Source organism: Lontra canadensis, unplaced genomic scaffold (assembly GCF_010015895.1).
Source record: "Lontra canadensis isolate GAN:19392208 unplaced genomic scaffold, GSC_riverotter_1.0 scaffold46, whole genome shotgun sequence".
Lineage (NCBI taxonomy): Eukaryota > Metazoa > Chordata > Mammalia > Carnivora > Mustelidae > Lontra > Lontra canadensis.
Genome location: NW_022631040.1, coordinates 14,844,760 through 14,871,539, shown reverse-complemented (window position 1 = coordinate 14,871,539; position 26,780 = coordinate 14,844,760). Strand labels below are relative to the sequence as shown.

General features: G+C 51.2%; 1 protein-coding gene across 3 annotated transcripts in view; it reads right to left on the bottom strand.

The window, feature by feature from the left end:
• Positions 1-5,595: 5,595 nt before the first annotated feature.
• Positions 5,596-26,780, bottom strand: part of RXRG (retinoid X receptor gamma) — a 123,645-nt gene continuing 102,460 nt past the window's right edge. For all 3 annotated transcript variants that reach the window (XM_032872988.1, XM_032872989.1, XM_032872990.1), the window contains 8 exons: positions 22,977-23,121; positions 20,613-20,792; positions 14,798-14,958; positions 14,543-14,672; positions 13,351-13,483; positions 12,125-12,216; positions 10,802-10,907; positions 5,596-6,082 (listed from right to left, as the gene is read on the bottom strand). In XM_032872988.1, the coding sequence (XP_032728879.1) occupies positions 5,935-6,082; positions 10,802-10,907; positions 12,125-12,216; positions 13,351-13,483; positions 14,543-14,672; positions 14,798-14,958; positions 20,613-20,792; positions 22,977-23,121 (1,095 nt within the window). In that variant the 3' untranslated portion in view covers positions 5,596-5,934. The remainder of the gene's footprint in view (positions 6,083-10,801; positions 10,908-12,124; positions 12,217-13,350; positions 13,484-14,542; positions 14,673-14,797; positions 14,959-20,612; positions 20,793-22,976; positions 23,122-26,780) is intronic.

Genomic DNA, 26,780 nt, shown 5'->3' with positions numbered 1-26,780 from the left:
TTAATTTAAACTGGGAAGCTCTCTAGGTCGAACCTCTTCGTCTCTCGTTAATTCTGTACGTATTTCAGAACGAGAAAGTGTTTCTGGAACCCTGGGGTGAAGGCGGTTTCTCCTCTAAGACTCCATTATTGCAAGCTTTAACGTAGGGGAATGGACTTGACTATTGCATCAGAAGTAAAATTCTGTCCAAATTAATACATAGTATTCGTTTGGGAGAAGCTACTTGTAACATCGATAGCTTTCAAAGGTATAATATAGAGAATATTTTTAAAACTGCTTCCTGGGGTGCCCGGGGGGCTCAGTCGTTGAGCGTCTGCCTTCGGTTCAGATCATGATCCCAGGATGCTGGGGTCAAGCCTGGAATCAGGCTCCCTGCTCGGTGGGAGTGTCTGCTTCTCCCTCTGCTCGTGCTTTCTCTCTCCTGCTCTCTCTCATGCGCGCGCGCTCTCTCTCTCTCTCTAAAAGAAGAAAAAAATCTTTAAAAAAAACCTCCAACCAATCAGTAACAAGAAGTCAAGAAATACAATAGAAAGAAAGACAAGGAGGGAATTATATATTAGGCATTTCCCTAATATAAGGCAACAACCTCCTGGAAACCAAGCCTGATTTTCAGTTAAGATAAGCAGCAAAACGGAAACTTCAGGATACTTCCAAATTGTCATTCAGGCCCGTGTTTATCCCCTACCCCGCACGCTATCATACAGAGTCTGGATTTGCCATACGTGGGTCAGTATTCTTCTGGAGATTTCTGTTTCCCTATATCCAAGCAAAACTGGACCCTTCCCCAAACCGTTTTTAGGGGGCTTCACCTGTGCCTATGTGTCTGCCTCTGAGTGTGAGAGATGGCGACTCCCACTGACTGACCGTGGTAACAATCCATCCAAACCCCACTGGTCCTTTGAGGCTCATCAAACAAGCAGGTTCCTCTCTGTGTTCCAGCAGCTCTGCTAAACAGCAAGCCGGTTCAAGCTCTGACCTGAAATTTCTCATAGGACGTATGCATGCCTTGTGCGTTCTAGTTGTTGCCAAGATGTGAAATGTATCTTTCTGAGGAAGTTGCATATAAATCTTGTTGTGATTTATTTGAGTGAAGAGAGAATAGGAACAATGTTCTGAACCCACTGGTTTCCTTTAGAAAAGAAAAAAATAAATTTGGGGAACGTTGAGGAGGCTTCTGGTCACTAAGAATTTGCTCGAATCCCTTAGAACACTAGGAATAGGTAACTCACAGAATAGGAAATTAGAAAGGCTAATAAAGACACGCAGAGAAGCCCAATTTTCCTACAAATCAGAAAAAGGCAATTCAGAGAAAGCTCTCCCAGGATGCGCAGCCCGCAAAACTATCACTTGAAACTGTAAACGCTGGGAAGGACGTGCAGACATGGGACCCTCAGGCACTCGCGGGATACATTGTTGCAACTTCTCGGCGAGCAGCATCGCCGTGTTAGGGACATGGGCATGTGACTACAATCTAGGCAAGTCCTATTCCTGGGCTATGCGCCAGGCAAACTCCTACCCAAGGCAGCGAGGGCGCTCGGGGGCTCCAGCCAGCGCGCCCACCCTGGCAGGGAGCTGCCGGCCACCGAGGGACTCGCCGGCCCGCCTGCGGCAGTCAGGGCGGGAGCTGCCCCCCGGAGCGTCGCTGACGATCCCGGAGCAGAGCGCAGAGGGAAACGAAGCCGGACGAGTCGGGGGAGACCGACCGCAGAACAATGACTCACGTACGTTGTAAAACACATCCAACAGCTCTCTGTGATGCCCGCGAATGTCACTGGAGAAGGCGGATTTCGCGGGACCGACTACAAATACGCGAGAAGTAGCTGCTTTGGGAGGACTTCGATCCGAGAGAGACGATGGCGGGGGGCGGGGGGACAGACTTGCCTCGGGCGGTCGGCTCTGCCCTCCGCCGCGAAGGATCAACTCGCTGTTTCCCGGGGGCCCGGGGCCCCCTCCCCACGTCCACCCTCTGACGGAGCAGCACACCCACAGCGCGCGCTCGAGTACTGGTTCAACCGAGTTTAACCGGTTTCAGCTTCAGAGTCGGAGCTCCCTGAGGACGCGGATCTTCGGGGTTTTCTCTGGGCTCAGCACCGCGAGCTCAGGGCCTTCCGTGGAAGGTCGCGGCGTGGAGAATCGGTCACGCTCTGAAGGACAGGCCCGGCTCAGTGAGGGGGCAGGAACTCAGCGATCATCTTGCCAGAAGCTTCCACTTGGCTGAGGAGGAATGTGAAGCCCTGAGGGATCGGCGACCTTACCGGGGTCAGACGGGGTCAGACGAGGCCGAGCTGCGGCCTAGCCCCGGACTCCCGACCGCTTCTCCCTCCACCTGGGCCGCGTGCGGTGCGCTTGGCCTCGCCTGCCCGCCTGCCGCGCACATGCACCCGGCTCCAAGGACGCGGGAAGGGCCGCCGCACAGGGTGTCCGCTCTGCGGCGTGACACGCTCGCAGCCGTGCCGGGAGGACGTCACTGGGACGTCACCCGGGAGCACGGCCCCCGGGAGCGCATGCGCAGGGCCGCGCCCGGCCCGGCCCGCCGCGAGCGAGCGGCCTCACCTGCCAGCGGACCTGCCCCGGGGCCGTCCGCGGCGCCACCTACTGGGGACGGGCTCTGCGCCAGCCCGGCGGGGGCACTGCCCTTCGACTTCACGTGCGACGTTGGTGACGTTGCACGTGTCGCAGGTCCGTGTCTAGTGAGTGTGTAGCTGCTGAGGGTCCGGCAGCTTCGAAGGAGGTGGTCCTTCCCCGCTGAGACCGGCTCCTGCTCCTCGGCATTCCCCGCGAGAGTCTCCGTCCTCTTTAGGGCCCTCTTCCCCCCAGAAACGAAATCTCCCCCGAGTGGGCTTCTGGCTAGAGGCATATCGGACCTTCCGAGCCTCTCCGGATCTCGTTTTACCGAGTCTTCTTGTTTTCCATCTTGAGCAATCTGGCCCTCCCAGGCCCCCCCGGAGACCTCTCTGCCGGGAAGGTGGGTGCGGTACCCCGAGCCGGCGGCAGAGGGCGCCCGCGCCCATCGATCTTGGCGCCCAGCGCGGGTGGGGGCTGGGCGGGCTGCAGGCATCCCCGCCCCTGCGCGGACCGCGAGGAGCTCCCCCTGGGGGCCTGGACCCGCGCCGACTCGGCGTGGTAGGAGATGGCTGTGTGCTCCAACACCGTCCTGGGAGACATTTCCATGGCGTTTTCCATGGAACGGGGTGAAGGCTGCTCTTCTCTGGCTGGGAAAGGATTTGGCTGCCTAGTCCTCTGCTTCAGGCGAGCAAAGGCTCCTTTCCCAGATCCTCCATCCCTGCCTGCCTTAGGGCAAAAGGGGGGCCAGGGGGGGGGGGGGGGGGCGGCGCATGCTTTCCACTCCCCACTCCGTGCCTCCCAGGAATGCCCTAAACTCATCCACATCAGGGACCCCAATCTTCCTCCCAGGGGGAAAGACATCATTGGTTTATGCCGGAAGAGCCTTGAAATCATTTGTGGGGAGGAACCTTCGGGGCCGGAGCCTCAGTCTCTTCAATTACATCAGTGCGGGCAAATTATCACTAGCAGGGAGAGGAGATTTGATTCTTGGAAACAGCCGAAAATCACCCAGAGCTGAATCTTTTAAAAAGAGGAAGTAAAGCTGGTATGAGAGTGATGAGCCCAGGGCCCGGTGTAGAGCAGGTTCTGGGTAGACGGGAGTCGCCTGTGAATCTGGGTCCCCTGGGTAGTTACGGTCCTTGCTGTTATTTTACGGGCTTTTAATATAGAACCAGGAGATCGTGTTTCTTAGGTGGACTCGAAAGCAGCTCTAAAGACAAATGGAAAAGAGAATTTTCCAAAGAAAATATCGTTGCAACAAAAGTCTCCAAGAAGTTTCAAGGCAAACTGTGATGTGTTTGCCCAAGTTCGTTTATTTTAAAAAACACCCTCCTTATTTTATATTTGCTCAGTGTTTATGCCGATCCCTCAATGGACAGATATTTCTCAGGCACAGAATATACCGTTCGCTGAGGAGACGGGTGCAAAAGTCTTGGGGTTGGGGGGAACTTGCTGTGTATGGGGAGTGACAGTGACTGAGTTCCATCTCCTACCCACCATGTCTGTCCTGGCACACGTCACTGAGTTTCCAGCACCTTAATTTCTTCATCTTTAAAATGGAGATAACAATGGGCGCCTGGATGGCTCAGTCGGTGAAGTGTCTGCCTTCGGCTCAGGTCATGATCCCAGGGTCCTGGGATAGAGCCCTGCGTTGGGCTCCTTGTTCGGCAGAGAGTCTGCTTCTCCCTCTCCCTCTCCTTGTGTACTCTCCCTTTCTCTCTAATAAATGAATGAAATCCTTAAAAAATAAAAGTAAATAAAATGAAGATAACAAAAGTTCTCTCGCCCACTTCTCCTGGGCCAAAAGCTATCACAGATCTTCATGTGTCTTTATAAACTCTAAAGTGCTGCAAGACGTACCATCACATCGTATCCCTTGATCCTCGTGCCTTTGTATTGTTTTCAGCTGTAAGTTCTCCAAAGACAGAGAACTGTCTCCACGTCTTTGGTAGAGGCCCACTGTGCCCTGAAGAGTGACCTGACTGGACAGAGGAGAACTTACACCTTCTGACAAGAGTCGACCAAAGGCTGATTTTCTGGCTGGTGGCCCCAACGGGGAGGCTCCCAGCTCGCCGCAGGACTGTACTACTCGTAACAGGCTGCCATCTATGGGGGGATGAAACCAAAGGTACCAATCCCACCAAACATTTACTGAATGCCAGCTTCAGCCTGGGCACCCACAATGCCCTTTAAGAAATTCCTTCCAGTTACATGGCCACCAATTCAACAACACACGTTTACTATGCATCTGCTGTGTTGCTGGCCCTAGATCAAGTTCTGGTAAGTAGGACTGCCATGGGCAGTTGTTCATGTTGTACACTGACAGCCCTAGGGACCATCATGTAAATCATACTATAGATTTGTGTATCCATTAAGTTCTATTCCTGCAGATGGCAGGATGGTGATTTGAAGAAGATGGGCTATCTACATAGTCTAACAGTGGTGTCAGACAGTCTCTGCCCTCAAGGCGCTCACTGTCCACCAGACGGTAGGGCTCTAGGACCACCAAGAAACCACAGGCTAGAAGCCAGGAGAGGTCTTCTCTTTCCATTTTAAGAACAGTCTATGCAGGGTCAGATAATGATGGAAAACAAATTAGGTATACTCTGGTCTTTTTTGCTAATGTTGCTGGTTAACAATGGAAAATTCTTTTCTTTTGTTACTACCTCCTACCAACTCCCGGGATCCAAGAATCTTCTTCCATCAAGAGAGCATCTTCTCTTGGCCTTAGGCTAAATTGCTCCCAAACAGAACAAGGTTGTCTGCACTCATTATCCTTAGGAAGAAGAAAACAAACACAAAAAACCAAGCTGACTCTGAAAGACTGTGTTTCTTCCCAGTCTTGCCGGGGAGGGGGGGTGGTGGAGCAGCTCTGAGCCAAGTGCGCTGTGCCCAGTTTAGACTCAGGGTGCCTGACCATGGGATTTACTGTTTCGGGACCCCAGCCCCATTCCCCACCCAACAGCTTTCCTCCCCCCGCTAAGAACACTTCCCCAAAGCACAATAACACACCCCGTGCTCCAAGCAGTGCCAACATCATATATATTATTTTATTATTCGCTCGTTTGCTTTCCATGGCAAGTGAAAAAATAATTTAAACCCATTATATGTACAGAGGCTTGGTTCGTTTTTCCAGGAACTTCTAGAAAGATCCCCATCCCCTCAGACTGCCAAGAAGGGCTTCCTTGAACATCTGTACAAACTCCACCTATAAAAGTCACACACGTAGAAAGGTTTCTTTATTGTAAGCATCACATTTTGGGAACAGGAAGGGGTCAGGGTGGGAAGCAGAGGAATGTGTGCAGGGTGGGGGTCCACACACACCTGCCCAGGGGTGGTCCTGGGTGGGGATGCTGCGGCCAGGGCCGTTCAGGTGATCTGCAGCGGGGTCTCCAACATCTCCATGAGGAAGGTGTCAATGGGCGTGTCCCCGATGAGCTTGAAGAAGAACAGGTGCTCCAGGCATTTCAGGCCGATGGAGCGCAGGGCTGGGAGGCGGAGCAGCAGCTTGGCAAACCTGCAGGGAAGCCGAAGGGGCGTCAGGAGCCGGGATCAGCCGCTCCGGGCAGCTGTCAACACCTCAGAGCTCGTCAGCTCTCCAACCTGGGAGAGGACAGGGAGCCTGGAAGGGCCACTGAGGCAGCTGGACAAGTGCCAATCCTCGGAAGCGTCAGCTCTTCCCTCCCCGGTGGGCCGTGCTGTGCTCACACCACACTCCCTGCACCACCGCAGGCCACCTCAGTTACCAATGCTTGTTACCGAAGTGCAAGCAGCTGTTACCAACATGCATGCTCGGTTCTCGGGCTGTGCCTCCCTTTCAGTCAGGAGCTGGGGGCGATGCCCCTGAGGGGCCGTGGTCTGGGTGGGAGATGACACACACACGTGCACACACACTCACACATTCTCACATGTGTGCATGCGACACAACCCCACCACGTCACACACACACACCCATGCACTTGCCTGACACTCATCACACATATGCACGTGTGCACAATCACATGTACACACCCACATTCTCACATGGGTGTGAATACGTGCACAGGAAGCCCCCCATTGTGACATATGCACACACCTGTACACACCTGCCTCGTATGTCACACTTATATACACGTGCACACCATCACACATACATACTCGCACATTCTCATACATGCTCCCATGCCTCACACGTGTGTACATGCACACACGTGCCCCCACCACTGCCACACCTGGGTGCACAGACATTCACAGTCTTACACACCCTCGGACATACACACTAATGCATACGCATACACACCTATACACACTCACACATTCGCCTTCACTCTCAATACCCTCCTACGCATGTACACGCGCACACGGGCTTGCCCACACTCCTCCACACTCCTGTACAGTCAAGGACCTTGGCTGTGAGCTTCCCAGGGAAGGAGGCCGGCATGTGAACAACGCGTCTCACATCTGCACCCTCTGCTGACGTCCCGCAACCTGCCATGTTTCCCTTCCTGCTTCTGTGGGCCTTCTTCGTCTTTCAAACCCATTTGCCAATGAAGCTTTTTTTTTAATGGTATTAACAGCAACGGGAAATCGGGAAGTCATAACTTCCAATAAAAGGCCAAGAACCAAAACCGTATCAATCACTCCGACCTTAACTCAGAGGCTCTGGCTGGGCTGGGTCTTCACCGAGCATCACAACATGATTTCAAGAGTGAGTTTCAAGGTGGAATTTTAAGACTCCTTGAAAATATGTCTATTTCTATATTGATACGCCATGAAGGGTTAAGGAACAGAGGCAATTCAAGAAACAAAATGGCACCACCTAAAAAGGTAGGCATTCCTTCTTTAGTGGAAAAGCTAACAGTCTACACCAAGGCCCACACAACCCTCCAGAAACTGTTGATGGTAAAGCCTCTGAGGGCATCTGCAGGGGGTCACCAAGCAGGAGGAGAGAGTTAGCTAGCGACACTGAGCTCCTGGTCCAGACTCGGCCAGAGCAGAGTTTCATGGAATTAGGGGAAGGGAAGGACTTCTCTAGAAGCAAAGTATAAAGTTAGCCTGAGCTGTGACTCCGAGAATGTATTTAGATCTAAATATGTTTAGATTGTATTATACATTCTAAGAATGCCAAAGTTTTATAATACGTAAAACACTAAATACAGAAGGATACTGCTGTCTTTGCCGACTGCTCCTGATTTAGGAACTGAGAGCAGGACCACGGAAATAAGCATGACCATGAAGAGACAGAGCCCTGGGGAGGTCTCCAAGTTCCTCATTCACTGGAGGGCAGCTGCAGCGGCCCCAGGGTGAGAAGATGTGCGCCAGGCTCTGTGTCCCCCTAAATTTCCATCTGCTTTCAGGCTGGAGAAAGCAGAACTCAGCCCCTGCAAAGTGTACTTCTGAAGAGTGTCCACAGGGTGGCAGCAATCCACCACTGCGCGCTCTCCTCCACCGGGCCAGGCTCCTCAGCCACTACTTTCGGAAAAGCGGAGGTCACCAGCTGTCTGCACACTCACCCACCTGGTTGAGCCAAGCGATATCCCTGGTGCACCTGCTCAGGCTCCGGGGTGGGGGGTGGGGGTGGGGTGACCACCCTCTGTCCAGGCTGTGCTGGACGCGCCCAAGGGACATGCAAGGGGCCCAGCCTCCACACTCCCGCCCTGCGCCCTGAGCTTCTGCCCTCGTCCAGCCAACAAGCAGGCAGCCCAGGCCCCTGGCAGTCCTGTTCCTAGGAGAATGGGCAAGTTCCCAAGTTCTCAATATGATATTCAAGAGAAACAACCTGAATGTTCCCCAGGACAAGAGCTAAATACGCAAGGATACATCCACCCTGTGAAATAGTACAAAATCACAGAAAAGGATAATTTTGTACTTTTCAGTATCTGATAAAACGTCCAAAATAGCTAAGAGAGGAAAACAATACACCAAACTGTATGATTTCCTCTCTGTAAACACAGTTTTGTTTTGTTTTGTTTTTTAATTTTCTTAAGATTTTTTACTTATTTATGTGACAGAGAGAGACACAGCAAGAGAGGGAGCACAAGCAGGGGGACTGGGAGAAGGAGAAGCAGGCTTCCCTCCGAGCGGGGAGCCTGAGGCAGGGCTCGATCCCAGGACCCTGGGATCATGACATGAGCCAACGACTGAGCCCCCCAAGCACCCCTAAACGCACACATCTACGTACACAACCACTGACACACAAGGATATGGGAAAAAATACCACCCCCCAATTTATGATTCATTTCATTACCTACTTTAAACACTTCCCTTCTTTCCCACAAAACCATGTTCTGCTTTTATAATAAGGAAAGACTGGTTCAGGGTTTTGGGGTTTTTGGGGGGTTTTTTTGTTTGTTTTTGTTTTTGTTTGTTTGTTTTTGAGATAAATAATGGGACCTAGAGCCAGGTCGGAGGAACGGGTGAGTATGAGCCTGCCTATTCCTAACACCTTGCACGTAATACGTGCTCAACAAACATGCTTAGTGCTGCCTTCGAGCTAGGAGATGGGGTAGAAATCACCCACCACCACGGTCAGGAGCTCCCACCGGCCGGGGCCGAGCGGCTGCTGGCCGCCAGCCCCGTCGGTTGGACAGAGCCATGACCTCACCTGCTGCACATATGAGGGCGACCGCCAGGTGTCCACCAAACCCACTCTCCCCTTCTTCCTTGGCATACAGCAGCATCTGGAGAATGCTCCGGAATCCTCTGTGACCCGCTGGGCCATGTGACTAAGTTCCAGCCGGCAGCAGTGAGTGAAGAGATGGGGGACCTTTCCGAGGCCAGTCTGCCCAGAAAGCTTCACCTCTGTGTTCCTCCCACTCCCTCCCTCTCCCTCATCTGGACACAGAATACGATGTGGTTCTGGGACACAGTGGAGCCCCAAGAAGGAAGGAGTGGACCCCTGAGTCTTGATGCGGAAGAGAGCCAGCCCTCCAAACAGACTGCCCACCCGGGACTGGCACGTGAGCGAAAAGTACATTTCTATCGTGTTCCACTCCTGACATCTGGGAGGTCTGTTAGCCAGCCTGGGCTCCTGACCCCTCAAGGCCTGTGTGTGTGTCATACTGAAGGCCTGAAACCCACTCACTTGGAGTTCAATAAAAGAAACTCCAGTAAGAGCTGGAGCCCAGCTTCTGCACGACTGACACAGCCTGGCTGAGGATCCAGAGAAAACAGCTTAAACGGAAATTAGACTTCACAGAGGAATGCGAACAACGAGTGAGAATTCAAAGCATATAATATTAATCCTAAAAACAAAATGAATGTCTTTAAGGCAGTTTCATCAGTTTCATTTTAGGATTTCGGCGAGATTTGAGGACCTCATTCTCTCTATTTCACTAGTTAGCAGAGCAGGAAACTTCCATTTAGCTGTGCTTTGGGGAAAGCATTTAAGTTTTTTGTCCGTTTGTTTTTGTTTTGTTTTTAATGACTCAGAACACCTAAAAGGGTAGACGGATTTGGGGATCTTCTGATCAATGTCCTCCTCTTTAGACAAGGAGCTCAGGGCTAGAGCCAACTAGAGGACCTTGCCAGAGGCTACACAGATGGCCTTGGGGGACAGTGGCCACGTGTTCTTGCTGCCACGGTCAGTCTGGACCTTCAAGCACAGGCTTCAGTGGGGGCAGAGCAGAAAGCAGGGCGGTCAGCCCAGAAAGCACAACCTCTTTGAAATCAGACAGACCTGAGTTCACATCCCAGCCCCCCTGCACACCAGCTCCGTGTTTGTGGGCAAGAGCCTCGGAGCCTTGTTAGAAACTGGTGATGATGGGACCCACATTCATTTGCTCATCTGCTTGTTCATTCGACACTGAAACCTCTATACTGGGGCGCCTGGGTGGCTCCGTCGGTTAAGCAACTGCCTTCAGCTCAGGTCATGATCCCAGGTTCATGGGAATCGAGCCCCGTGTTGGGCTCTCTGCTCAGCGGGGAGTCTGCTTCTCCCTCTCTTCCCCGATTGTACTCTCAGTCATTATCTCTCTCCCTCTTTCTCTCCTATAAATAAATAAAATCTTTAAAATAAACAAAATAAAGCTGTATACCATGGGCCCAGCCCCGTTTTAGGCTTTGGCTCCGGAGTGGGGAACGGCAAACAAGATCAGGTCTCTGGCTTCAGGGAGCCAACGTTTTAGCAGCTTTGAGCTTGTTGTTAAGATTAAATAACATGTGCAGAACCTAGACAGTGCCTGCCGGGTGCTGCCACGTATTCGGGGCAGGAGAGAAGGACGGCTGCGCCCAGCAGAACCTTCCAGCACTCCCTCACCTGCCAGGTTGTTCCGGATACTTCTGCTTTGTGTAGGCCTCAAGGGTGGCATACACCTTCTCCCGCAGAGTCTCTACCTCCGAGGGGTTGGACAGCCCCTTGGCATCTGGAAAAGATGACTGATTTAGCCTCAGGTGACACACGGCAGGTGGACCCCTTCCACACGGGGCTGTCCCCACCCACTCAGTTACTCGAGACACACTGGGACAGGGAACAACAGTGAAAGAAACAAAGCTGGGGGCCCTTGGTGCCCCAGCTCTCCTCTTGGTGCCCAGTCTACCCAGTAGACTCTGGGAACAAAGGTGTAAAACCCTGTTAATAGCCAAAGGCACCCACCACTGAGTCCAAGGAAGGGAGTTTTATTTTATCCGATCATTCTAGAAACATTCACACACTTACTGAGTGCCTCCTATGGGTTGTGCATGGATGGAATGCTGAGATGGGGCACAAAAACCAGATCCACCCACGTGAGCACCCAGCCCCCTTCCCTACCCAACCTTTACTGACTCCCCGCACGAGCTGACACCTGTCTCAGAGCCTGGATGCCAGGTAGAGGCTGACGGCTCTCAAATACACATCTCCGGTCCTGATTTCTCTGAACCCCAGATGCAAGCAAGACCTTCCTGGCCAGCTACTCTTGGAGGCCTACTAGCCACCTGAGACTTGGATGCACGAAGTCCTAAGTCCTTCCCGCCCCCCCCCACCTTAGGAACCTCCTCTCAGCAAATAAAGCTCCATCTTTCTAATTACTTAGGAAGACAAAACAAAGCCCCCTGAGAATTACCTTCAACACTGCTCTTTGATGCACTGTCTCTAGTCCATCAGCAAATCCCATGGCTTTGCTTAAAACTATATGCGGAATCTGGGTGCCTGGGTGGCTCGGTTGGTTAAGCGTCTACCTTCGTCTTGGGTCATGATCTTGAGTCCCGGGATCGAGTCCCACAGTGTGCTCCCTACTCAGCGGGGAGTCTAATTCTCCCTCTGCTTTTCAGCCTGCTTGTGCTCACTCTCTCAAATAAATAAATAGAATTTTTTAAAAACCGTATGCAGAATCTGACTACTTTTTACCACCTCCCTCACCCTGACCCTAGGCAGCTCTCCTCTGTGGTCTCCCCTATCTGTCCCCCAAACAGGCACACTCCACACCCATCCGAGACACTTTCAAGATGGCACTAGGAGTAGAAACCATGAAGATCAGCTTCCTGCCCTCGCCAAGGACATGTTCCCGCGCCCTGCCCTGTCTGTCTCAGCTGAACTAGAGGAGCAGAGGACAACAGAGCACGGAGGCCGAGCATGGAGGAGGGCAAACCCCTGCACAGTCACCTGGGTTAAACAGCACGATGGCTCGCAGGCACCCCAGCTCTGACTTGTCCATCTGCATGTCTTTCATTTTGGAGACCAGCTCAGTCAGGACTCTGTTCACAGGAAACAACAAGAGGCGATGAGAAAACCATGAGTCCCAGGCCAAGGGCTGATCCAATGAATGCGGCCAAGGCCCCTTATGTGCCCGCCCCAATTTCCAAATGACGCGTCGGGTACTAGGGGCTCGGAGGTGAACAGGATGCTGCCCCTGATCTCAAGGAGCTCAGAGTTTCATTGAAAAAAAAAACCAGACGTGGAATCAATAGGTAGCAACACAAAGCCAACAACGGCCAAGAGTCCAATCCAAGGGAACACCTAGGGGACAGCAGGGGGACGGCTGGACACTCTGGCGGGTGGGGCTGGGAAGGCAGCCTAGACAATTTAGAAATGCAAGAGGCAAAGCAGGACGAGGGTGTGGCGTGTCTGGAGGAAGATGGCAGAGGGCAGACTGCAGAGACAGGGTAGAAATCTCCAGGGACCACGAAGAGGGCTGAGCCGGCCAGAAACCATACTGGTCTCTGCGTGGACCGTGCAGGGGGAAAGGACAGGGAGGGAGTAGAGACCTCTTGCGTGGACGGGCACGTGACCTGGAAGATCACTCTTCAGGGAAGTGGAAAGGGGCCACGGGGCCCTGGCACTGGACAGAGAGGCTGTTCCAACCCTAGCCTCCTCTCTACCAGCTCTCCATCCCTTTGTCCCAAGTCACTCACCCCCACTCATGTCACTCATGTCTTTAAATCACATGCCTTCCTTCATTTTCCTTCCACACCACTTAAGGCAGAGCATCCCAGGCAGAGGCTGCTGCTGCCTGGCCGAGGTGGGTCTGCTCCTGCTCAGACCTTCCCCAGAGACCCTGCTACAGGGTCGGGCAAAAAACTCAGCTCGTCTCTCCTGCCTCCCAATCAGATCCTGGCTGCGCATGCCCATCCCAGCCCCTAGGGTCAGCAGTTCAGCCTCCCTGCTGACCGGCTCCCCCCCTACCGCCCTTCAAACCTTCTTGAATACACCAGCCACGTCCTCTAGGGTCTGCTCTTGTGTGTTTCACGGTGTCTCCTCTTTGCCCCGCGCTGCTGTGTGGGTGGTCCATCCTGCACACCAGCGCTACCCCCAGGCCCACACACTCACACACGCACTCGTGCACACACATGTGCGTGCACACACGAGCACTGGAAGCAGAGGACAGCCACCTGTCAAAGATGGAGCCGACTCCGGCGCTGTGGGCACTGCTCCGGTGGACGTGCAAACCGGTGGCCAGGAGGATGCCATCCTGCACCGAGACGGAGCGGTGGGAGAAGGAGGCAATCAGCAGCTCATTCCACCCTGAGCGGAGAAGAAAGAGGCCTTGAGGGAAAACTGACCACATTCGTGCTTCACTGATGATCACTCGAGGCCTGTACTGTGACCCGCGTGGAACAGAAGCAGCATCAGAAACGCGCAGGGGCTAACAGCCAGCTCAGGACCACTCAGCTAATTAGTGAAGAAACAGGGTAAGACTGGGGGTCCCCTGACTCAGGGCCCTGCACCTCCCCCACCACTTCCCCAGTACAGTCCAGAATGGCAGCTTGAGGATAAGGACTCTTTCCGCCCCCGATCAACACATATGTGCTGAACACTGAGCAGGTAATCGTCAGCATGTTAGCTGCCAGGGTGGGTAAGGGAGCCCTCGAAGCCTCTACCCCCAGGACCCGACAGCCCGGCTGGATCACCTTAGTGTCTGGCGGCACCCAGCGAGCACGGAGCTTTCAGTCAACTCTCAGAGACTGCGCATTATCTAATGGGGATGAGATGAGGGTCTGGCTCCCAAGGCTCAGCTGGTCTTCATGAAACCTCCCTGTTGGTCCCATGGCCAAGAGGAGGGGTGGGAACGGGTCACATGCCCAACGTCCCGGAAATGGAAGCCAAGACAGGATGCGGCACACAGAACCTTAGCAGAGGAAGGGACCCTGGATAAATGAACTTGAGCGGGCACTCTCCGGTGTCTTTCCTCGCCTCTATGAAATGGGAATCCCTCTAGCTCCTACAGTATAGTAATAAGGGGGCACTGCTTTGGACCGCCCTTGATGAAATGGACTTAGCGGTCTCGGAAAATTAAATGCAAACTATAAAACCATGGCAAAATTTGCACAGAAGAAGAGCCCCACCCTCCATTAACAATGTTTCATTTGGGAAAAAAGTTGTGGAGGAGGGGCCACTCAGATGTAAGCGCCTGTAATTAATACAAAAAGAGTAACTGAGTAGGGTTATCCTGTTACCAGCCTGACGCAGGGCTCAGATGGGTCGCAGCTTCTTCCGCTGACTTGAATTCGGATCCCAAGGGTAATTTCAAAATGGCAGCCCAAGTGATGGTCCCAAGAAAAAACAAACCTCGATGTGCTTTACCTGCCCGGAGCAGAATGACCTGGTCCTCCAAGGTGAGGTCGGAGAAGTGGGGGATGCGCTTGGCCCATTCAACAAGGGTGAAAAGCTGCTTATCAGCAGCATGGCATATGTTGGTGACAGGGTCATTCGTCTTAAAAAAAGAAACAAAAACACCAAAGCACTGTGAGGGGCAGGTTCCAGCACTCCAGTGCACCCCTTTCCCATCTCCAGCCCCGCCAAGCACTGGGAGGTGGACGGAGCCCTAAGACCGCATACCGAGTTCTCCATGTTCATATCACCATAGGATTCTGTCTTTGGTTCAACAGCAAGTTCAGCTTCTAGAATCCTCTCCACAGGCATGTCTTCATGGCCACCACTGGCACATTCTGCCTCACTCTCAGCACGCTCCCGACTCCTCTGCCTTTCTTCTTGCACAGCTGGCACACAGAAAGACACAGAAAGACACGCAGATGTCACCACGTGCCCAGGACAGCCACGGGAAAGTGAGTTACCTACTAGAGCTCCCACTGCCCTGTCTGTAACACAGGCGTCATCCTGGCACTGGGTCAGAGCTGTCACGATGTTGACAGATCGAACAAAGCAAGCCCAGTGGCCTGCCTATGCAGGTGTACACCTGTGCGTTTAGCTTGTAGCCTTCCCCGTTCATTATGGTGACCAGTCTAAGAAGTTTGCGTTTCAAATTTTCATAACCTTGATCCTGCTCTTTTAATGAGCCACTTCCTCCTCCGTCTCTCAAGGAGCGTCTCCTGCATTTCACCTCTAGCTGCTCCCTCTCGAACTGTGGGCCTGCGATGGTTAAGCAGCGAGCGCATTACTTCACGAATTCCCTCTGTCAGGTTCTATGCATCAGGCTTGGCATTCACGTCCCATTAGCTCTGCCCCTAATGCACCGACCTGAACACAACATCACCTGATCCAACTTGTCAGGGGAGATCTTCGGGGAGCCATGACGGGATTTAGTAAGTGAAAAGGTGGAGGAATGTCACCTAGATGACATTTCAGAGTCAGCGGCTGATTTGGGGGGTGGGGAAGGGGACATCAGCAGAAGCGCAGACTGGAATGATCTCTGCCGCCCCACACTTAGGGTTTTCACCAAAGTTCATCCTAACCCTCAGAACCTTAATGGTGTGTACACAAGGATGGCAGGCAGACCCCCTTCCCAATTCTGTCCTCTCTGTTGACAAATATTCTGTTGGGTGAGTTCCCTTCATCTATAAAGCTGTGGTTTCCATCTTCCTAGTCCTAGCATCAAGGAGCAAAATTCAGTATTGGTATACTTTTTTTTTTAATCCCAAGAATCAAGAAAATTATCCTCTAAGTGAGTGGTTCACCAGGATCTTGTGGGGATAGTGAGACACAGAGGCTGCAGAATGAACCGGAACCAGACGCTGGGCATCCAGTTTGTCACACAAGTGATGTCAGAGACTGGCCAAGGTGGGTCAGAGAAGGGTATGACCGTAAAAACACCACTCACACTTCAAAGTCTCCAGTAGATACCCTTGAAGACGCCTCAAGATGAGAATGATATTCAGGGGCTGGGACGGAGGGATGGGGGGGTAAGAAGGAAAGAGTAGAGGGAGATGTGGCATAAAGAGAATAAAGCTGGGTGGCGACAAAAAGAAGAAACAGAAGGGAGAGAGAATAAAGAGAAATTAGAAAAGAGGAGAACAAAAGTCATGTACTTTGGAGCCCAAGAAGTTTTTTTCAAAATGGGCTCTACCACTTCCTAGCTAAAGGATATCAGACATATGACAGCCCACTCAGCCTCAGTTTCCGTAACGTAAAGGGGGGATTACCATACTTGAGTGAGGCTGTTGGGGAAGATTAAATGAAATAATTATAAAAAGTTCCCAAGCACCTGGGTGGCTCAGTCGGTTGGGCGTCTGCCTTTGGCTTAGGTCACAATCCCAGCGTCCTGGGATCGAGCCCCGCATTGGGTTCCCTGCTCAGCGGGAAGCCTGCTTCTCCCTCTCCCACTCCCCCCGCTTGTGTTCCGTCTTTCACTGTGTCTTTAATATATAAATATCTTTTTTTTTAAAGTTCCCAAAAAGGTAGTTTTCCCTTCCCTTTGTCTCTGTTTGTGCTCTTGGGACTTTTGTCTGTCCTCCTCCATCTCCCCTTTCCACCTCTTCCTCCCTCTCCTCATTTCTCCTCCTCCCTCCTCCTTCCTTCTGGTCCACTCGGTTAGCCTTTGTTCACGGACAGCACACAGACACTACCATGTGTAGTTTTACCTGTCAGCTGGACTGACTTGTTAAAGTTGAGTGCTTCTTGTATTAATCGTTTTAACATAGGTGAGCAGGCTTCTATTTGTCTTGATTTTAAAAGATGGGGAAGAGCAAACTAAGTTAAGTTTCCTTTTTGGTCCTCAACTGGTTTCTTTTTACAGATCTGTAACATGGAAGGGGAATAACCTTCAACCTTCAACAAAACAACCTGGGCTTCCGGGAATTCGACTCTAATTCCAATCTTGCCATTAATCGCGTGATTCTTTGCTGGTCCCCTCTCCTCTTTGTGCCATAAATCTTCCTGCCACAGCAGAGGAGTCATATGTCTGTTGCTGGGGAAATCTTCTATGTGGCAGACATTCTGAGCTACCCTACTATACGCGTTCGGGATATATCCGGGGGACACTCGGTGATCTAAAATAGCACCAAACTCGGGGGGCCCCTGGGTGGCTCAGTCAGTGAAACATCTGCCTTCAGCTTGGGTCATGCTCTCAGGGTCCTGGGATCGAGCCCCGTGTTGGGCTCCCTGCTCAGGAGGGAGTCTGCTTCTCCCTCTCCCGTACTCGTGTGCGCGCTCTCTCTCTATAAATAAATAAAACCTTCAAATAAATAAATAAATGAATAAATAAATAAAATTATACCAAACTTCTGCCTTCTAACAGAATTTTATCCATTAGCCCAACATACATTTATTGCACATTAACTCTAATAGCCAAAATTTATGGAGTATGCGCAACACTTTGCACAGATTACACTTCGCTCAATCCCCCAATAACCCTCTCAAGTACTAGGAGCCACAGAGCAGTTATGTAACCTGCCAGAGGTCCCAGAGCTAAGAAAAGATGGAGCCAACAGGTGGACGCGGGCGACAGCCTTCTGAGCCCACCCCTCAGCCGTCTGTACCTGTTCCCAGTTCTGGGGCAGTTGTACTAATGACGACCACACAGGGCTCGAGAGGGATGTCAAACGCTACCCACGAACTGCCTCAGAAACAGCCCATTATCTAACTATCCAAACTCTGGTATGTGACCAGAAATCACGGAATTAGACGTCCCCATGACCCCTGAGGGTTATTTGGAGCCTGGAAGCCAGAGGGTCCCAGTCCTATATCAGCTCGGCCATTAGACTGCTCAGGAAGCTTCGTCAGGTCCCAAGGCTCTCAGGACCTTCGTTTCTGTCAGGAAACAAATGTGTTACATCCGAGAATAGCAAATGTCCACGCCGGCTTCACCACTATGTACCCTGAAAAGGCAGTGGGTCATGGGCCCTGGCTCCCGGCAGACACCTTCGGAGCCCATCCCCACGTCCCTCCCTTTCTCTCTAGTCAACTCTCCAGAAACTCTCCATTCAACAGTTTCTCTCCGTTGACTGTTCCAGAGTCTTGTTATTCTTGTCCTCAAGGCAGTGTCCACCCTGAGCTCCTGATTCTGTAAATCGAGGTCGGAAATGAGAGCGATGAAGGAAAGTGCCCAGCAGCCTCGGAAAGTGGCCCTTCCTCCACTCAGACCCGGGGCCCATTCGCTCCCCTGCCCCCTCTAGGTCAGGGTGAATAGCACCGATTCCTTTCGAACTTCTCCAAGAGCCCCTTTACCCTCTGAATTTTTTTTTTAAAGATTTTATTTATTTATTTGTCAGAGAGAGCGAGCACAGGCAGACAGAGAGGCAGGCAGAGGCAGAGGGAGAACCAGGCTCCCTGAAGAGCAAGGAGCCCGATGCGGGACTCGATCCCAGGATGCTGGGATCATGACCTGAGCCGAAGACAGCTGCTTAACCAACTGAGCCACCCAGGCGTCCCACCCTCTGAATTTTTACTACTCAACTGTCCATCACTCCCATTTCTCCACATTCTTTTCAAAAAGGCAGAAGCCAAAACTAGACAGGGCTCCATCAAGGAATCAGAACAATGCCGGCTTTACAGGAAGGACTGCCCAGGCCCTTAGAATTCACATGCTCTGGTCTGACTTTTTCTTTTGTGAAAGAGCCACACTTCATGCCCTTTGTCCGCCAACCACTCTGACTGAAACAGAGCTGAGGGCGGCCGGGCTTGAGTTTTGAGGGACAGCTCGTGAGCAGCAGACACGGCTGTTCCTCTGAGGGACACCTTTCACCTGCCTTTAGTTCCATCTCATCCGCAGAAGGAAAATGCTTGTTTTTCCAAGTCATCCTGAATTTACTTCATCTGTTCTGAGAGACAAAAATGGCCCCCTACAGCCATCATGCTCTTGCTGATGGGAGACATTCTTTGGGGTCTTAAATTTTACATGTGACCATCATGGCGGCAGAAGCCCCACAGAGCAGCGGTTCTATCTTGGTGAAGAGGAGACAGTCTCCACCAGCTGATTTTTCACCTCACATGTTCCGACCGGTAGGAGCATTGATTCCTTGACAGCCAGAATGACACGAGCATGAAGCAAGCCCTCAGTTAACACTCGCTGCAGGAGGGAACGAGTTCTCTCAGGAGCTCCTGCATGACTAAAACTTCTGATTCCGATATTCAGTTTAAACCACTCACCCATTCATTCAGCAATTACGTATTAAATGCCTACCTGTGCTAGTCATGGGTGACAAAGCGGTCGGGGGGGAAAACTTGCCTTGGTGGAGACAGAGATAAACAAAATAAGTATGTTCGATACGGTGATACACGCTGTGGAAAAGAGACTAGGAAGAACCCGGGGTGGCTGATGCAATTCTAGACGGCGTAGACAAGCAAGGCTTTACCCAGAAGCTGACAAGTGAGTAATGGTCTGAAGGAAGAGAAGAAGGGAGCCTTGCAGGCACCTGGCAAGAGTGTGCTGCAGGCAGAGAGACAGTAAGCGCAAAGCTGCTGGAGGCCCAGCAGAGACCAGCAAGCCTGGACCAGAGAGACCTTGGAAAACTCCCCTCACCATCCCACACCGGTTTCCTTGGCTGCGGAACAGTGAGCGCTAGTAAACTACTCTGAAGGGCCACCTCCATCTACCTCAGACATGCTAAGAAGGTCCATTTTTGCTTCTTGGTAGCATTATCTCCTCAGAGACACTCCGAGAACCTTTTCTTCATTGATCCCTTCAGTCAGCCTCCCCTATTCTCAGAGAAAAGAAGTTGCTGGAGAATGAGGAGTCACCCGGGGCTGATTACACGCCTTGCCCCCATTTCCTGGAGAGAGGCGGGACTTCCTCACTCTGTAATCTAGTAAGAGGCACCATTCACACTGTGTCCTTGCTTGAGTTCACGAGTTAATTAACGGCCAGATTCGATTTGTGATATTTAACAGAAAGACCTTTCGATTTTCTAAATGAACGGAAAGCACTTTCAGGTTTTTTATTCCCTGTTCTATAACAACCAACGAACCCACGCTGTAAACTGAGAGACATAACGTCCTAAAACTGTACACCGATGGTCTCTCTGAAGGCGAAGGCAATGTCCGATTACTGGTAAAGCCAATAATCCCCCCACGTCCATGGAATGCACCAACCTCAGAAGAGCTGTAGCTGCCCAAGGTTACACAAGCCCACAGAGATGGCTCAAACCAGTCAACCTTCCCGTGAGGATTAGAGGCGAGGAGGCTGCTCTGCCCAGAAAGGCCGCGAAGGATCCAAATGACCCATGTGTGGGGTCCAGGACCCGGACGACAGATCTGAGACTTGCTGCCCGTCTGAGAGGAGCCCGGGAGAGTGTCCAGCCTGCGGACCCCCACCTGAGCTCCCGGAGAGGAAGGCTGAGCGTGGAGGAGGAAGGCGCTCCTGCTCTCTCTGCTCTGGGGGACCCGCTGCGTCGGACGGGGGACTTGACCGCAGTCCTCGGGAGATCAGGAGGGTGCTACCGTGGTTTATACCTGTCTCGCCGCGGGGGCAGGGTCTCACCTTCCCTCTTCATGCCCATCACCAGGCACTTCTGGTAGCGGCAGTACTGACACCGGTTCCTCTGGCGCTTGTCAATGAGACAGTCTTTATTATCGCGACACGTGTACATGAGGTCTTTCCTTATGGTTCTCTTGAAGAACCCTTTGCAGCCTTCGCAACTGTACACGCCGTAGTGCTTCCCTGCTCACAAGAAGAAAAAGTTAACCGGGCAGAGACCGTCCTCGTGTTCATTTGGACCTTTCCTTGACAAGAGCCCCCTCGGCTCTTCCCCAGGGACCCCGGCCCACCACCTGGGCCCCGGGACGGACAGCAAAGAGCAGCCATCGAAGAAGGCAGGCTGGACCACAGGGACCAGACGAAGGCAGAGTAAAGAGGCCCCTGCTCGTGTCTCCCATCCGGAATCGCCAGTTCTAGAGAGAGCACTGTCAGAAAAGTCCTGACCCAAGATTTTGTTTACATTTATTTTATTAAGGCAACTCTTGTGTTTAGTTAAGCGAAATGTTCTGTCTCCATCCAAGACATTAGTATATGTAATAAATAAAAATATATATGCTTGTTATGTAGTATCTAACAGGAAAAAAAAAAAAAGCCCTCAACTTCACTAGTATTTCCCCATAATTGAGGCCCAAGGACATGGGAGCCCCACTGAGGAGTACTGTCTTCCACCACAGACTAGGAACAGGAACCTGGATTATGGATTTTCTAGATGCTCTTGCTGTTGGAGAAATAAATTGGTATATGATCTTCAGAGCATAAAAGGACATGTAGTCTTATGACTTAGATATCTGATGGAAGGAAGTTTTGCTTGATCTAGAATATTCTGTTACATGTTTCATTGCCTTGATTACGTGTTCCACACAGTTTCCAATGACCCCAGCCACGGATGGCTCCTTTGTGTCAGGAGAGCCACCACATGCACCTGACAGGGGCACCAAGAACCAGTCACAACCCTCCTTCTAAGCAGCCCTTCTCAGATCTACACGCCAGACGGCTGTGCTCAATTGATTTGAATGTGGAAAAACAGAAGGAAGCAGATCATTCGAACTCTATATACCCCCAGTTCTTCAGTGTAACCTGTGATGTTGTTTAGCTGTGGACCTGACATTGCTTTCTACTTCCGTTGTACTCAGGCTGATGGCAAAGTGAACGTGAAGACGTCCTTGAGAACCAGTCGAGACACACATTTGCATCCCAGGAGCTGAGGTGTCAGAGGAAGCTGCCCTCAGATAAAATGGGGGTCTGAGATGGCCTGCCTGCTGAAGCCAGTCGGGGCTCAATCAGTGGCCCACACCAACCCACTGAACGCATAGCAATAATAAATATAGGATTTTTTTCTTAGGCAGAAAAATCCTAATGCTCTCAGCTCTGAAGTATTTGTCTCTGAGAAACATGGTACCTGCATGTCATTCCCATGACTCTCCCGTATTTGAGTGAAATTCCCAGACTTTCAAAGAAGCCATAGCAGAGGAAACCCTGCTAGGGTGTGACTGGCCTTCTGTTGCTATGGCAACGGCCAAACCCGCACCATTTGGCAACCACGTTTTGAGAACAAGTGAACAAGTCAGCCACACTGCGAAGTCAGTTCCAGGCCCCAGGAAACTTTCGATGGAGTGAATTTTGCAGTGGCTTTGGTGACAACAGGAAGATGAGGAATCCTCAGTCCACCACCATGGACAGCCACAGGAAAGAGCCTTCCCCATCTTCTCATTCATCAAAACAGAGATTCTCATGTCCTCAAAATTGGCAGGGTTGCGGGGTGAGGTGGGGGGAGAAGAAGTCATGAAAGAAATCATTTGGGCAAAAATGGAAGAGAATCAGAGAGGATGAAATCTATGAAAACATAATTATTTCTACCCATGAAATCATGTGAAAAACCTAGAATGTTGTAGAAAGAAATATGCTAAAAGAGTAAAGTCTTTAGCTTCACTAGGAACATTACAGATAATGTTTTTAGTTTTCTTGGATACTTTTCTAGTTCTTCCTACATTGGGACATTTCCTACCCTGGGACAATATTTTTAGAATTAGAAAAAAATCATTTTTTTTAAATTAAAGAGATGACTCATTATAACAGCTTCACTATGCCACATAAATGGTATACAACACTGTAACTCCAGAGACGTGTTTCTGAAATGCTTCCTATAAATCCAATCCTTAAAAATGAACTCTTACTTTAACTTCATACAGATTTCAGGCTATGAATCCAGTGCCAGAAATTTACAGCCTGGGCCCCATGCTGGACCATCCTCAAAGGCCCTTTTTCTTCCACTGGGTACAAAGTAGCCAGGTAAGCAGTGGAACAGGCGCCGTCTTGGGACCCTCACTGGATGGGACCCCCAAGAGTGGCGTCTGCTTCTACACGTACCTGAGGATCTATCCCCACAGATGGCACAGATGTGTTTCACCAGAGATCCGGGGCTGGTTGATGGGTAGTTCATGTTTCCAATCCCAGGAAGCCCTGGTAAGGGTTTGATGTCCTCTGAAATGCTGACGCTGTTGACCACATTTAGCTGTAAGGGAAAAAAATACAATAAAACACAGAGACAGAACAGATCCAATGCCTGAGACGGAAAGTAACGAGGGTATCCTCGCAGAAAAAAACAAAATCTATTTCAAGAAGTAGTTCGTAAGTACAGAGAATCCGAAACTGCCTATTGGGGGGATATGAATGTAAGGGAGAAAAAAAGTGACACGGAGGAACTAAATCATTTGTAACACCAACACCTAAATTGAACATCACAACACATGATCAGAATGGTTATTTTTTACTCATTTTACCCATGTGTTTCTTAAGAGCTGGAAATCCACCCTGGACACGCTTAAGACCCACTTAGGACAAGTCAACCATGTGTTTTTAGATTTTGTTATAATGGCAGACTGTCTATTCAGCAGTGCTCCAAGAGGAGCTACAGCTCTTAGGCAAAAGACTTAGACTCCAAGAGAGCCAAGCAAAAAAAAAAAAAGACAAATCCCTTCACTAAGTCAATCAACAGACACTGGCTGAGTGCTTACCCTGCAGGGACTATGCCAGGCTCTGGGGTACAAAAGTGAGGTCTAAAAATACACACTCATAAGGAGTTCACAGTAAAATGGAAGAGGAGGTCATCTCAATAAGCCCACAGAGGAAGCTAAACCAAATGTCCAAACCATTGCAGTAGCACCAAAACTGGGTAGAAAGCCCCAGATCATGGTGTTGAACTTGACCATAAGGAACAGGCCATCTTCCAAAGAAACTGAAAAATTCGTACAGCCAGGGACTATCTGCTTTGTCTTCCCCATACCCAACATGGTCCTGGCACATGGTAGGGAGTTGGTGTGCCCAAAAGCTGAAGCAATGAACGTGTGTGTCCCTGTCCTCAGCCCTGTCCCAAGTTCACATTGGGCCCTCACCGCCACCACCTCCATGCCTTCCAGTGCTCGGGGAGATTACCGGAGCCACAGCTGAGTGCTCTGTATTCATCAAATAGTCAATACACATGACAGAATCAACCACTTAGCAGAAACCTTGAGTGTTCATGAGCACAGCCCAACCTTCTGGGCACTCTGAAGGGAGACAGAAAACCTAGATCTTTCCTCAGAAATGCACACTCTCATTGAAGAGTGGGGACAGGCACAAAAAATAGGAACACTTACAAGTAAATTCCCAGGTGGTGCCGAGTACACATGTGTTTGTGTCCAGCAGAGGCACCTGGTAACTATCGGGGAAATGAAGCAAGTTTCCAATGACTTCTGCATGGTCTACGTGAATTTTGAATCATACTATCTCCCCAGAGTGACAGCAATTCTCAAACTAAACCAAAGGTAGGATTTGTTTCTCTATTCAAGGACTTTGGGACAGCAGGAATAATCAATAAAACATAAAACACAATACAGCCTGAGTTACGTTCCTTCTAAATTTACAGCTATTCAATTCACTAAGCAAATACTTATTGAGCACAGGAGGTGGGGGCAGAGGCTCGGGTCAAGGGCAGTAAGGGATGCAGAAACACAAGACAGCGCACGGCTCCTTGCTTTGAAGTCCAAGTCATCAGGAATTTTTAAAAATTTGTACGAAGGATGCAAACACACGTGGGATGGGAGACTTCTCTCTCTCTTCCTCTCCCCCACCTTTTGCACAGGGCTAAGACAAGATATCTAGGACTTGTACCCAGTATTTTGCTTTGTTTTGGTGTCACACCTTGGTTCTCAGCCCTAGATGTATACCTGGGAGCTTTAGAGGAAAAAACAAAATAAAAAGAAAAGCAGATACCAGGGCTCCACACCCAGAAATTCTGAGTCAATGGCTCTGAGGGTCATTGGTACCGCTGTTCCTCTAGGTTTACCAGGAAATGCTAATATGAAGTCAGGGCTAAGATTCACCAGTTTGGCAGGAAAAACATCAATCACTTTGTTGTCCCACGGCGCCGGACCCGACTCCTGGTCTGCCCTTAACAGCCCCCAGACTTCAAAGAAGTTACTTATCTTCATCCATCCCAGTTTCTTTATCTGGAAAATGAGCCCAGTAAGACCGAGTCCACAGAGTCGCTGGGAGGATTCCGTGACGTAACGCCGGAAAATCCCCATCACAGCGCCCGGCACCCAGGAGGGTTTCTGTGAGTTCCAGCTCCTACCATTCCAATAAGATCCGGTTCATCGAGATGAGACTTTTGAGTGTTTCTTACCAGTCGACATTCTACTCTGTGCTAGGAATTCTGCAGTAAATGAGCCCACATCCACCAAAGGGGTTAAATGATTCCATTTCTTGGTGTGGGGGTAGGGGTCGGAAAACTAATGTTGTCATGATACTATCTAGGTTATCATTACTTCAGATGTGGGACATAGTTAGACATTTACTGCTTTTTAAGAAATAGGTTGAGGGGGTTTCTGTTGGTGTAGATTCTAGGTGACAACTTTCCTGGAGCACGACAGTGAAACAGCTATCACCCCTTAGATGCACCCATGAAATGTCAACATTTTAGGTCAGATGACCCCAGAGAAAGAACCCTCTGGCTGACCAAGGCTCTATACTCAAAGCCTTAGATGGACCAGAAAGGATATGGGAATAAGGAGGAGGCCACCACCACCTGAGGCTCAAGAGGCCATCACTCTCCTTCCCCTCCCACTGCCCTGACCTGTGGGACCAGCCTCGCCCCCTGCAGCCTCCAGAGGTCAGAGACAGCAAGTACTGTTAATGCTACTGTTAGCACTACCCTCTACAGAAGGCTTGCTTGGCGCTCACAACAACCCTATGAGGTCATTCTAGTTTCCAGATGAGGAAACTGGGCCAGAGAGCAGTTGGTTTATTCGAGTGTTCATTCAGAAATACTACGGGGATGCAGAAAGGAGGACAGTGGCAGCCCCTGCCTCAAGGGGACAGGCCGCTGATGAAACTGAGAATCAGCTGGGATTGCTTAGGAAGGAAAGGCCCCCAACTGACATCAGGGAAGACTTCCTAAAGAAGGCGGCATCTGAGCTAGGACGCCGGTAGCCTTCAAAAGCAGGTAAGACACCCCTGGGGGCCAGTGATGGGCTGGTGATTGGCCAAAGGCCCTGAGAGCAAAGGCCCCTGAGGGAAGGCGGGGCCTCCCGTGGCATGTGGATGGGTGGGAGGCGAGGCCTGGGGGAGGGGCTGTGACAGAGCCCGAGGCTTCCCTGGCTAAGGAGAGTGGATTTAATCTTGAGAAGCAATTAAAAGCAGCCACTGGAGGGTTTGCACCGAGGACCACTGCTCCTGAAACTCTGCCTCAAGGAAGGAAATGAGACAGCAGCTCCAGGAAAGCCTGGAGGAGGGAGACACTGGGGCTGTCGCTCTGCCCAGTCGCAGGTTAGGGGCCTGCCCAAGCTGGAGCCCAGGCTAGGAGCTCATTCCTCCTTTACCGTAAGACCTGTCAGAGCCCCTGCCCTAGCAGCTTCCTGACCCACCCAGGTGGTAAGGAGCTCCCCCTCTCCCAGGTGGGAGCCTGCAGCCCCCCTCCACCCCTTCTCCTTATGGGTCAGAGGCATACTCCCTTCTCCACTGGCCTCTTTGCCCGCTCGGGGTTCGTGTGGGCTCCGCGCGAAGGTAGATGGGATGGGAGGCAGCCACCGGAGTGCAAAGCCATTAGCCGCCTGGCCCACATTCCCCCCGGCTGTCTCGTTCCATTAGAAGCGGCTCTGCCGAAGCGAGCACTTTCAGAGCAGGGGTTCACCA